Raw genomic sequence first — 11,985 nt, 5'->3', positions numbered from 1 at the left:
CCTCTGTTTACATAACGAAGATTTACGGGTGGAGGCCTTTTTTTTTTCTTCGGGAAAGAGGGGGAGATGGGAACAATCAATTCCTTTTTGTCTATTCCTAACCCAAATAATTTTACACGAACGGCGAAAAGAAAAGCGATAGGAAAACCGAGGAATTCTTGTTACCCCGGCCCCACTTAAGGTAATAATATGAACAGTACAGTACAGTTTAGGGGAGCATTTTACACCGTAACATCGGTATGCATATTCTCCATACTGTTATCGACTCATTTCCTCTGGCACTGGCAAGGAGAGTTTGTTGAAAAATGAAGAGATTCTTAAGTAAGTTGTTATTGCCATTATTCTCGTGGCCTTCATGTGTGAGTCAGGGTTGAAACTGTAAGCAGAAATTAGCTGCTAGACATTCCTAACGTTCAAAGGGTTAATATGTTCAGGCTGAGCCGCATACAGTCTAAATTGGTAGTCTAGAAGGGTAGCCTACAATGAACAGAAAGTTGTGATACGAGTGATCACATGCGTATCGTACACCGGTGCATATCAAGAGTATATTCTCTTCTGCATATAAATCCATTTTTACAAGATAACTTGAACATAAAAAAAAAACACGAAAATAAATAATAACAACGAGTTAAGTAAATGACGCTAACTTGAATCAGAATTCTGAACTATATTGTGTTTGTTTTTCCCGATGATCTACATTGCGCTCAAAATTTCTACGCAAAATAAGTAGAATTATTATCATTAATCACTCATTTATTCCTCCGTCAAACAGTAGTTATCTATTGGAAAAAAAACCTTCTTTGAATTTATATTGATGTGCACTCCAAATTGTGATTGGTAGAGTTAAAAACCGTGGTAACGTCCATCCCAGTCGTCCGCTGGGAAACGGTCGTTTCGTGTACGAGTAGTTTCGTTATATTAACGAACAGTTCGCCAACGTCTCGGAGCATTTCGCTGACATCTCATATAGATCCTTTGGCTAAAGTATAACAGTCTTGACAGAGTTAGGTTGTCTCAATACAAACTGAAAGTTGATAAAAGGGGTAAGTTTCTTAAGAAACTGTGGTACTGCGCTGGTGGAAAAATAGCGTAAATTGATTTTATCAACTGAGTTGATTTTGCAAATTGGCCACCGTAAAGCGTTTAAAAGCTGACGTTTCGAGCATTGGCCCTTTCGTTAGGACGAATGTTGGAATTGTGGATTGTGTGTGTTTACATGCAGAAAGTGGAGCTACGCTACGCTATAGGTGGGAACATGGTTACGAGAAAAACAGGAATAAATCAGTGGAATACTTCCATAAGTATCGTTGATACGTATGGAATTAAGAGTACCGATTCCAAAGACAAACTTTTGTTAAAGAGTTTTGCAGCTTTCCGAGCTGCCTTAATGTAAGGAAAGGCCGCAGACTGCCATACACTGATTAGAATGACTAGGAAGATTGAAGTGTCTAGCGACTGGTTTTGATGCGTCCTTGTCACTCCTCTCTACATCGCGAAAGTTTTCTCGGAATCGGTTACCTAGTCGTCTTCTTGTTTTGCCAATGGATACCTTTTTGCAATAAGTGCAAGTTATACAGTAGATGACATTGGCGGAGGTGCACTTGAAGTGATCAGGAATCTTAATGGATCGTATGAAAAGATGAAGAGGGAAAAGAAAACTTATGGACAACCTAGGCCTCACGTACAGCGTGCAGTCGAAGAGTTCCCTTATAAAAAACAGGCAGTGCAGGATAAGCCCTAATGTTGTACCGTATGAAGTTAGACGTGTCAGTCGATTGAGGCCAGGTATGCCATACGATAATTTAGTTTTGCGAGCTTTCGCTGATCTACGGCATCATCAGGGAATGTACATGGAATCTTTGAAGTGAAGAGTATATCAAGCGAGGTGTTAGGCTAGATGATAGAGGCTCAGCAGACAACAGGACAGGAAAGTGACTGGTATGTAAATACAGTAGAAATAGGTCTATGCAGAAAATAAATATAGTCAGGGTAAATACAAAAGTTAGAATTAAGGATCTTTGAGTTCAGAACACTCCTCCCTGATGATGCCGTAGATCGGCGAAAGCTTGGAAAACTAAATGATCGTAGCATACCTGGCTTCATTTCATTTGCAATTCTGACTTTATAACACTATGCTACTCAAGGACAACATTCCAACGTTATACCGTCTGTTGATTGTACAGGATTTTATTAGTCACTTCTACGAAGAAGACAAAACAAAGACGAGACGTTTGTGAATGACCTGAAACGTTTGTTAAACGAACTATGAAACGTCAACGAACTGACCTGAGACGTGTGCGAAATGATCTGAGAATTTGACGAAAACGACTCGTAGGCGAAGTATTAGCAATTTTTTCGTCCCTTACGTTTCCGCGTGACGACAGTTTACTGCTCAATTCATTCCATAGCACTCTAATTTTCCCAAAGTGTGGTATCCTTCTTCGGGACAGAAACCTTGGTAATAATAGCGTCCCGTATCGCCAAACCCCAAATGAATGACGGAAAGGTGGGACTTGTTTGTTAGAAGACCGCTGTCCATCCGCCAAGTTTGTTTATTCCCACCGCAGTTACAGGCCCCTCGATGGGTTAACACACGAGCCGTTCTTTCCACAAGCGCAGCCATCATATACTGGACTTGCCCCATCAAAGTAGGTCATTTCTTCACCGTCACGTGACACCCACCATGCATATTCATTCCTTCTAATCCTAGAGTCCAGGCACTCGTATTTGATGAACTGTTGACAGTTGGTGGAAAGTTATTTTAGAACCTTCAATTGAGAAATGCTGACGGGGTTGTAATCGATGTCGAGGGAATATGAACCAACCGGCTCAAAACCATCTACATGTGTCCTGTTCTCGCTGTCATCACTGTCAACTGTCACTCCAACACCACCTTTGTCAATCATGTTACAGAAAACAGGAAATGGATTCTCACCAAGAATACCGTCAGGATCAATGAAGTCAATACCACTGACGTCGCTGATATTGACCTTTACTTTGGTGCAGGTTTCGGGGTAACTGACATAAATAATGACATTTGTTTGAATTGAGCTGACTGCATTAGACGCACGGCAAGTGTATGAACCATTATGGGTGAAGTTAGCAGATGAAACTGTCAAGTTATTGGAGGAATCAATAACTACGCCTGAGGGTAATGACGAGGTGCCATTAAATACCCACGACATCGTTGGTGTCAGGTCGCTAAAGGCAGAACAAGGCAGCGTGAGACTTTCATCGGCCTTCACTGTTACATTCGACGGCGGCTTGATGGTGAATTTGAGAGTTGAATACACTTGGAGGTGAAGTGCAGATGATTTGCTGCCCCGAATGTTTGTGGCAGCACAAAGATAGGAACCACTGTTTTGTTTAGAGACGTTCGACAGGGTTAGACTTCCTCCATTTACGAAGCTTCTTGAAGTAGGCAGCAATCCTTGAGCCTTGCTCCATGTAACTGAATGTGGCAACGGATTACCAGTCGCGTTACAAGTCATGGAAACATTTCTACCCTCCACAGTTTCGATTCTATCAAGACGAACTTGTACTGATGGAAGTCCTGGAATCAAAAACAGCATTTCTTAAAAAGATTGCAAAGTCGGAAACTAAAATAATCATCTATTGCTTCAATTCAAATGACTTATTCTGTTCAATTTTACCGGCATTACTGGTGTTTTTCACTGTCCAGCAACAGCGTAAGATGTACAGTACTCTACCAAAGTACTAATTGGTTTGCTTCTCAACAACCTCTGCGGAGACTTGCTGTAAATAAATAAATAGACGAATCAGTTGATCAACTTACCTTTATTACAGTTTTGTCCCATCAGCCCATTCCTGCACACACAATGATAACCTTTACGGGGAAAGCCAGTTTGACAACTCTGGGCAACTGGGCAAGGCTTTTTAAAACAAACGTTCTGTAAGATAAAGCATAAATTACTGCTGTTGGGTCTAAGGTACGGTCGCAAAGCGTGTTTGGTTTTGATACAAAAATCATTTATGCACGACTGACACCAATGTATCTATGCACTTTTGCATTTAAATTGCATGCATGTATTGCGTCCATACACTCAGCCGCAGATGCAATCCTCATCCTTGGATCTATGCATTCATACATCCAGGAGGTCGCTAAACGAGTTATCCAGGCAATCGTCTGTCAACTGTGCTTTCGTCACCGATGCAGGCAGGGATCAATGCATTTATCACCTATGCATCCACGTATGTATCAATGCATTGAATTTTTATCCTCACATCCACGTACTCCATTATCGCTTTTATCTATTAATTTCCTGCCACGTGGATTTGGTATGAACCTTAATTCAGTACAAAGGCAATGGAGTTGCTATTAGGTATGGGTTCGAATCCCATCGATGCCTGGCCCCGGTTGTTTGCAAGTTGGACAAAGCTATCCACTAAATAACTTGCTTTCCCTGGGACGGCATGGTGGGTTTTGGTCAAAACGTTTCCGCTGGATAGCATTTCATCCGTTGGATGACGTTATCCGCACTTTGAACAACTGAGCCTTGCATTTTATCAGGACTCTCCTCTGAAATTTCTCGAATTACATCCCAGAGTTCGAATAACGGCGGCTCACCTTAAATGATTTGTAAATAGCTCCTTCTCTGTATCTCATATTCAGTGGATGAGCAACATCATCGGAATCACTCAATTCACTCAAATATGTCCCATCTGGAAGAGGTTTTAGATTGTATGATATACAGTTATTCTCCGCGTAACAATTTACTTCGCAGGCACTGGCTGATTCTGTCTCCATGGTCTTGAACACGTGACCAATTAGAAAGAAGCCCGTGACTGCCGGATTCATCTCCACTTGTCGACAATCTTCGTCTAAGACAAAAAATAAGATGGGATAACAGATTGCAAATGTCTCGAAGAGCTTACAATTATAATCAATCTTATAACTCCCTCTCATGAGCCGGTTACATATCATTTTCCAAATGTTGAACTTTATGAAGTAATGAATGAAGAATATCAAAGTTTTCTAAATGTTATGTTTTGGATTAATAAATAGGAAGTACTGTGGAAAAGAAAGAGTAAAAAATTGCAAATTTAAAGATCAATCCACCACTGGTGGACAAGTCTAAACAGAAATAGCATTAAACCACGTCCCTGACTTTAAAAACGTATCTCCATATAGGCATCGTGCGATCATGCTTTCTGAATCAGCTTCATTTCGTGTTGCAGAGAAAACTTACACATACAGAAGATTTCTGTCTGAAAGGAAAAAATTTGTCAGTGATGGGGTAGGGGGTTACAATTTAAAGCCTGGAAGAAAAGGAGATGGAAGGGCATAGCAGTGAGGAACTGAGTGGAAAGCGTGGGAGAAACGCAATCATATGAACAATCGTGAATTATTAATCTGTATTTCGCAATAAAGTACGATAAAAGGAAGTTATGGTTGGGGAAGGCGGGAGAGGAGACCGTGGGCAATATGTGACTGCCATCCCTGCCCCCTCTCCCTTTACGTTTCATGCCACATAAATATAATAGCGCTAAAATTTTAGGAGTTAAACTCAAAGATAGGGCAAGGAAATCTGTCCTTACTTTTGAAACGGTCTACAAACAAATGAACTATTTTTGAAAGTCGTTAAATTAAAAGCGATTCTAACTTAGTTGCAATTGTTTTCAAGAACACATCATTTTTTTTTTAAATCATTATTAATCTGGCTCATTAAAACGTTAAATTGAAAGGTCGTTTTAGAACGCCGTTTAAGATGAAACGTTAGGCAGCCTGAATTTAAGCCGGCAAATAATCTGATCAGCGAAGTCGAACAAGATTTGTGATGGGTAGTTTCGAAAAAAAAATTAAATCCTTGCGTGGTGTTTATGCCACTTTACTCACCTTGCTGGAATGCAGCATAGATACACGTCAGAATTAAAGATAAAAGCAGTACCGATAATTTCATTGTTGAGAACTTCATTTCTCTTCGTGTTGTGAGTTTGCCTCTATGCCAGTGCGTGCAATGGCAAAATGAAAAGGTAGAAGTGTTAGCTCTGGACAGTTCTCCTTTCAACCAGTTGTGAAATATTTATGGAGTAGTCATTCGTTGTCGCAGTAAGACGCTTGCCTCTATGATGATTTTGGTATTCATAACTTCCTTTTTCGAGAAAAATACACATCGCTGGAAAAAAGGCAAATATCTCGACCACGTCTAAGCATTCTTGAGCAATTTCCCGTTAAGGAAACATTACGGAAAATTTCATTGTAACACCTCAATAATTTTTAAGGTTTCTTGAGATAAATCAGTATGTTGATTTTAGCGAAAAACAGCTGCCAAGTTAGAATGAAGTCCATATTCGGTTTCTTTTATAGATTAATGTTACACAGTTAATTTTAATCAAGAAGAGCATGAAGGCATTTACTTACAGCAAATAAACGCTTTTTGGTTGCGAAAACCATGGCTAAAATCTTCAAGTAACTTGATTGGAAATTGCATGAATAACAATGTGGAACTTCGAACACAGCTTGAAGTCTGAGTTGATGTTGAACGTAAAATAGTGAAATACAATAGAGGACGAAATGTTTTTGTTAAACATGTAAATAAACATGCGATATTAGCTGTGCCGTAGAGAACTCTCTCAAAAAAATTATTAAAGTTAATTATGTCCCTAATTATATTTACACACTGCATGTGTCTATGCAGTGTAGGTATAGCTATCACAAAAAAACAATTGCTTAAATTGATTTATCATCCCTGCTTATGGGACGAGTCATAATCTTTGTAAATGTTCACAAAACAGTTTGTCATTTTCCAGTCCTTTACTCATAGAGTTGTGCAATTCACTCGCATTGCGCGCAACGAAGTCCCTTTCTTATAAAACATGGCGGAGGGAAAATCTATTTTCTCAACAATCAAGTTCAAGTGCCAAGTTTGTCAGTAGCATTTCAGTTTTCCAAGTGTGTGATATCCTTCCTCGTTAATCGCACCAGTGTCACCGAATCTCAACTGAATAACAGGAAGGTCGGATTTGATGGTCAAAAAACCGCTGTCCTCCCGCCATTCATCATCGTTGGCGTCACAGTTACAAGGCCATTCTTGAGTCGGACAGGTGTTAGTCACGTTACATGCACATCCTTCACTAGCTCCTCCCCAGTAAGCTTTTTTGTCACCGTCACGTGACACCCACCAACTAATTCGACCTAGACGCATTGCAGCATTATGGCATTCATATTTAATGAACTGTTGGCAGCTATTTGAGGTTTCTATCAATCCTTTGATTTGGGAGAGGCTGCTGTCGTAGTACTGAATGTCACGGCGGTAGCCACCATTTGATTCACTTCCGTTAACGTGGAATCTGTCCTCACTGTCATGACTGATAATTGTCACTCCAATACCTCTTTTGTCAGTCATGTTACAGTAAACAGGAAATGGATCCTCGCCAAGAACACCGTCAGGATCAATCACGTAATCGCCACTCACGTCACTGATGTCTGTCTTCACTTTGGCGCAGGTTTCAGGATACTTAACATAAACGGTGACACTCGTTTGAATAAAATTGAGCGAATTAGTCGCACTGCAAGTGTAGGTACCACCATGGGTGAAATTGGCGGAGGAAACGATCAAGTTATTTGAGGAACCAATTCTTGCATCAGGAGGTAGCGAGACGGTCCCCTTATACATCCACGACATCGTTGGCGTGAGATCGCTTTCAGCGGAACACGGAAGGCTAAGAACTTCATCAGCCTTCACTGTTACATTCAACGAGGGTTTGACGATGAACTTGAGAGCTGAATAGACTTTAAGTCGCGTGGAGGATGACTTTGCACCCCAGATGTTTGTTGCAGCACACACATATAAGCCAGTATCTTGTTTGGTGACGTTTTCCAAAGTTAGATTTACTCCTCGGACGATACTTCTTTGGGAAGGAAGACTTTCTTGAGACCTGCTCCACTTAACTAAGTGTGGAGGAGGAGTACTGATAATATTACACATCATGAAGACTTCTTTGCCTTCCTCAGTCTCGATAAAATCAGGAAGCACTTGCACGGATGGAGGTGCTATAATTTTCACAATTAAAAAAAAATAAAACACATTACATTGAATATTAAACCTGTATAAGGGGAAAAATATGGTAAAACACAGGTGGATCCTTTGATACAAGATACCTTCGGTACAGTTTCTTCCAAAGAGTCCATTGCTGCAAACACAGCGATAACCTTTGCTGCCGAATCCTGTTTGACATCGATGGATCGCAGGACAGGGATTACTTGAACAAAGGTTCTGTGAAATACAAGAAGGTTTTATTTGCATTGGTTCAGATTGCACGAAACAATAAGGAATAGTCCTTAATTTGCCGTTCTTACTAGTAACTGTTTGTTATTCGACATTACACCCACAAAGAGTTTACACGATGAAGCATAGCAATATGTTATACATGGACTTGGACGACATGGTATAACATGACATGACATATCCAAAATGGAACGAGGTGACAATGTATGGAGTGCATCAAATAATATGGCATTGCATGACATGACCCAACATGTAGCAATATAGCAAAACATGACGTTAGTGAGAAGAGAATTTAAAAAGAATTTGAGAAGAATTTGCTACCTTTCTATAAAATAAAAAAATGGTTAGATATTCTAGACTTCTCGGATAGGGACGAATAAAGGGAGGTCCCGTGTCCTTCATGGTTGGGGGCAGGAGACGTTAATTTCCCACACACGAGATTACTGTGTGATAGATGTCCTCCCCTGGGGTGGGACGGGTGGGTTTACTGGGCCCACTGTGATTGGCGCAAGCTGTTACAGTGTCCCTGCTTGTCGGCGAATCTAATAAATTAGAAGTGACATACCGTGACGTGACATGACAAAAATGACACGAGAAAAAATGAAACGGCATAAGATGATGATACATGACACGACTCGCACGCAAATATAGCAAAGGATATCATGATCTTAAATTGGATGAGATGACAAAACAGGAGAGAAGGAACAACTTAAGCGATATGATATTACATGACATAATGTGGCGTGACATGAACATGTGGCGTAACAAAAGAGGACAGAAGGAACAACTTTATGCGATATCGTATTACATGATACAATGTGGCGTGACATGAACATGTGGCGTGACAAAAGAGGACAGAAGGAACAACCTTATGCGATATATTATTACATGATATAATGTGGCGTGACATGAACATGTGGCGTGACAAAAGAGGACAGAAGGAACAACCTTATGCGATATCGTAGTACATGATATAATGTGGCGTGACATGAACATGTGGCGTGACAAAAGAGGAGAGAAGGAACAACCTTGTGCGATATCGTATTACATGATATAAAGTGGCGTGACATGAACATGTGGCGTGACAGAAGAGGACAGAGGGAATAACCTTATGCGATATCGTATTACATGATATAATGTGGCGTGACATGAGATGACATGGCATGACATTATTTGTAATCGTGTGACATGACACTTCTGGGATGGTATTGGGTGGCACGACAAGACGTGAAATCGTACGAAACGTCACGCTTCATGTATAAGGCATGGCATGTATTTTGTGGTATATTTAGCTCTGAAAATTCTGTCTAATGATATGTAAATACACTAGCGAACATACAACCTGGCTTACCTGAAATGATTTATAGACAGCTCCTTCTTCGAATTTGACATCCAAGGGATGTATTTTGTCGGTAGAATTACTCAGTTCACATAGATACCTTCCGTCTGGATACTGTGGTTGTCTAAGGTTGCACGAGACGCAATCAGCATCCATAAAACAGTTCACTTCACAAGCGCTGGCTGATTCTATCTGCAGTTTCCTGAACACGTGATTTTCCAGGTAGAAGTCGTGGATCGAAGGATTCATTTTAACTTCTCGACAGTGCCCTAAAAATTAGTGAATAAAGACTTATTGGTCAGACATCGCACCACTCGTGCGCGTGTGCCAAGCTTACCTCATGAATTATAAGTTAAGCAGAACAATAAAAGATTTTTCAGTCGGCTCGGCGAGCAAATGATGAAGAACTTTTGGCTCTCGAATTGACATCATAGCTCTGACTCATCTGAGCCGATTTCTCAGGGCTTAGACTTTTTAGACAATTCAGAATTTCACCAAAATAATTTAATGGGTGGTTGTAATAAATGAGTGGATATCGATTATGAACAAGGTGGTTATAATAAATAAGCTCGTTCTCCTCGAGAGAACGAGCTTATTCATTCCCAACAGCTAAGATCTGGGAGTTTAGATAACCCTGAAATGGAACAGATCGTCCTGTCAGACCAATAATTCTTCAGCATTGTTGATCTTTCAGTCAACCTGTATCACTCTGAGTTTACGAGGAAGCGACGATTCGAAGTGGTTAGGTTCCCTAGCTTCTTTTTCATCATTCTAGAAACTGTTTTGCATCATTTTGCAAACAGTTCTTATGCAAGTAATTGACTTTTTTCATCAATAGTTACTCATACAGGCAGTTTGCTGAGATAACGTGTAGTCTCCATTAATTGAAAAGGAGGATCAAGTTTGGATTAAAACGGAAATGACGAGCAAAACGTATAGTTGTAATTACGTGCATTTACAAATATTTGCGCATAGCATTGGACTCACAAGCTCACCTTTACTCGACGCCAAGCAATTTCTCCCCAAAAATGTGAATAGGAACAGAACTTGAAACTTCTCCATGATCCCTCTAAGTTATGTTTTTGAAACGATTTGTTCCGAACTGACTGATTCATCTCACCACCAGCTGTCTATGTAAAAAATGGCTTTGTTCCATTTTTCCTCAAGATGGGTCAGTTCTTTTTATTGACTTTTCTCGAAAACAAAGAATAATGAATCTGCCTTCAGTCTCAGGTGACCAAATATTTAAAGGGAAAAGAAACCTTCACCTATTAGGGTTAAAGTATGACTGAGCGGTTTCCAGTTTTGAAAAGCTCGCGAAATTTCTAATTTCTAATCAAAGAAAGGAAAAAAAAGACCAATTACCCACAGCTTGAGGGCGGCTTGTTTTTACGGCCCGAAACAAATGTTGGTAATTGAAATGCGAATTTCAGTTCTTGACTTTGTTCTCTACAATTTTCGATCTTTTCTAAGGACAACGTATTTGAAACTTCAAGCGAAGGGCGATATTAGCATGCATCAGTTGCCTTAAGCTAAGCGGATGTCCTATAATTTTGCTTGAAAAAGAGAGATATTGAGAAAAAAAAATTGAAATAAACATCATCGGTGATAAGCGATACAAATCTCTATTTTCCATCAGAGATAATTCCTTCGCACTGTGGCCAACAGATAATTTAAAATACATTCTCAAAGTTAGCCTCAAAACAATTGCCAAAACCCTAACTGAACTACCCATAAAAACATTCATGTGATAGTCGAGAAGACCCGAAACAATTCGAACCTCGATTTTCCTAATCTCGACTCCAAAGTTTCTCCAATTAGCCAAGCTTAACGCCGATCGCTGCGAAGTAAAAGAGAAAATTAAATACAAAATACTAAATGATGCGAGAAAATTAATTCCTTCCAGAAACGACAAAATAAACATACTACATTTAGTCTTCCAGTGTTTCTTCTGGCCAGGAGGTCTTTCACTATAGAAAATAAAAACAGAATGTTTTTTCTGGTAAAAAAATATTTGGTGTGTAGCCAGCCATGTTAAAAATTCTAGTAAAAAAAATTAAAAAGTTGACACCGGCTAAAAATGTATTTCTCTTAAAAATCTTAATGTTTTTGTATACCTTTGATACAACAACTTTAAGAATTTTTAGAGCCATTAAGAATTTTCTAGAGATTATTGTTACATTTAAAAAATCCCTTCCAGATTTAGTTTTATCACGCATCGTGTACCTAAACCAAGCAGGACGCCGTTCAGGACATTTGCATTTTTTATCTTTGCTGAAGAAGGCAAGAGTATTAGCCGAAACGTCCAGAACAATATATTTTTAGCCGGTGTCAACTTTTTAATTCCTTTTACAAAAACTACTTCCGTTAATGTAAAGCACTTTATCTCTGATGTTT

General features: G+C 39.7%; 1 protein-coding gene and 1 pseudogene across 3 annotated transcripts; both read right to left on the bottom strand.

Annotated features, from left to right (window-relative positions):
• Positions 1–541: 541 nt before the first annotated feature.
• LOC148724514 (uncharacterized) lies at positions 542–6,195 on the bottom strand (annotated as a pseudogene). The gene is made up of 3 exons (XR_015991124.1): positions 4,589–6,195; positions 3,797–3,911; positions 542–3,553 (listed from the first exon to the last, which is right to left on the bottom strand). The product of XR_015991124.1 is annotated as an uncharacterized LOC148724514 (transcript).
• Positions 6,196–6,289: 94 nt separating this feature from the next.
• Positions 6,290–11,674, bottom strand: LOC148724513 (uncharacterized). 2 transcript variants are annotated; one of them, XM_088731583.1, is made up of 4 exons: positions 10,584–11,674; positions 9,601–9,857; positions 8,123–8,237; positions 6,290–8,014 (listed from the first exon to the last, which is right to left on the bottom strand). In XM_088731583.1, exons 1-4 carry the CDS (start codon positions 10,648–10,650, stop codon positions 6,891–6,893), a joined length of 1,563 nt encoding a protein of 520 aa, XP_088587709.1. In that variant the 5' UTR covers positions 10,651–11,674; the 3' UTR covers positions 6,290–6,890. The 2 variants fall into 2 exon arrangements, with proteins under 2 accessions (XP_088587709.1, XP_088587708.1); XM_088731582.1 differs by having other exon boundaries at positions 6,318–8,237; positions 10,584–11,663.
• Between the last annotated feature and the right edge of the window lie 311 nt (positions 11,675–11,985).

Source organism: Stylophora pistillata, chromosome 8 (assembly GCF_964205215.1).
Source record: "Stylophora pistillata chromosome 8, jaStyPist1.2, whole genome shotgun sequence".
NCBI classification, from domain to species: domain Eukaryota; kingdom Metazoa; phylum Cnidaria; class Anthozoa; order Scleractinia; family Pocilloporidae; genus Stylophora; species Stylophora pistillata.
This window is presented reverse-complemented; position numbering and strand designations above follow the sequence as displayed.

Coding starts and splice junctions, on each gene's coding strand:
- LOC148724513 (XM_088731582.1), bottom strand. CDS start 10,650: ATGGAGAAGTTTCAAGTTCTGTTCCTATTCACATTTTTGGGGAGAAAT. Junction 9,858..10,583: donor TTGCTTGGCGTCGAGTAAAG/GTGAGCTTGTGA, acceptor ACTAATTTTTAG/GGCACTGTCGAGAAGTTAAA. Junction 8,238..9,600: donor CTGTCTATAAATCATTTCAG/GTAAGCCAGGTT, acceptor TGTATTTCACAG/AACCTTTGTTCAAGTAATCC.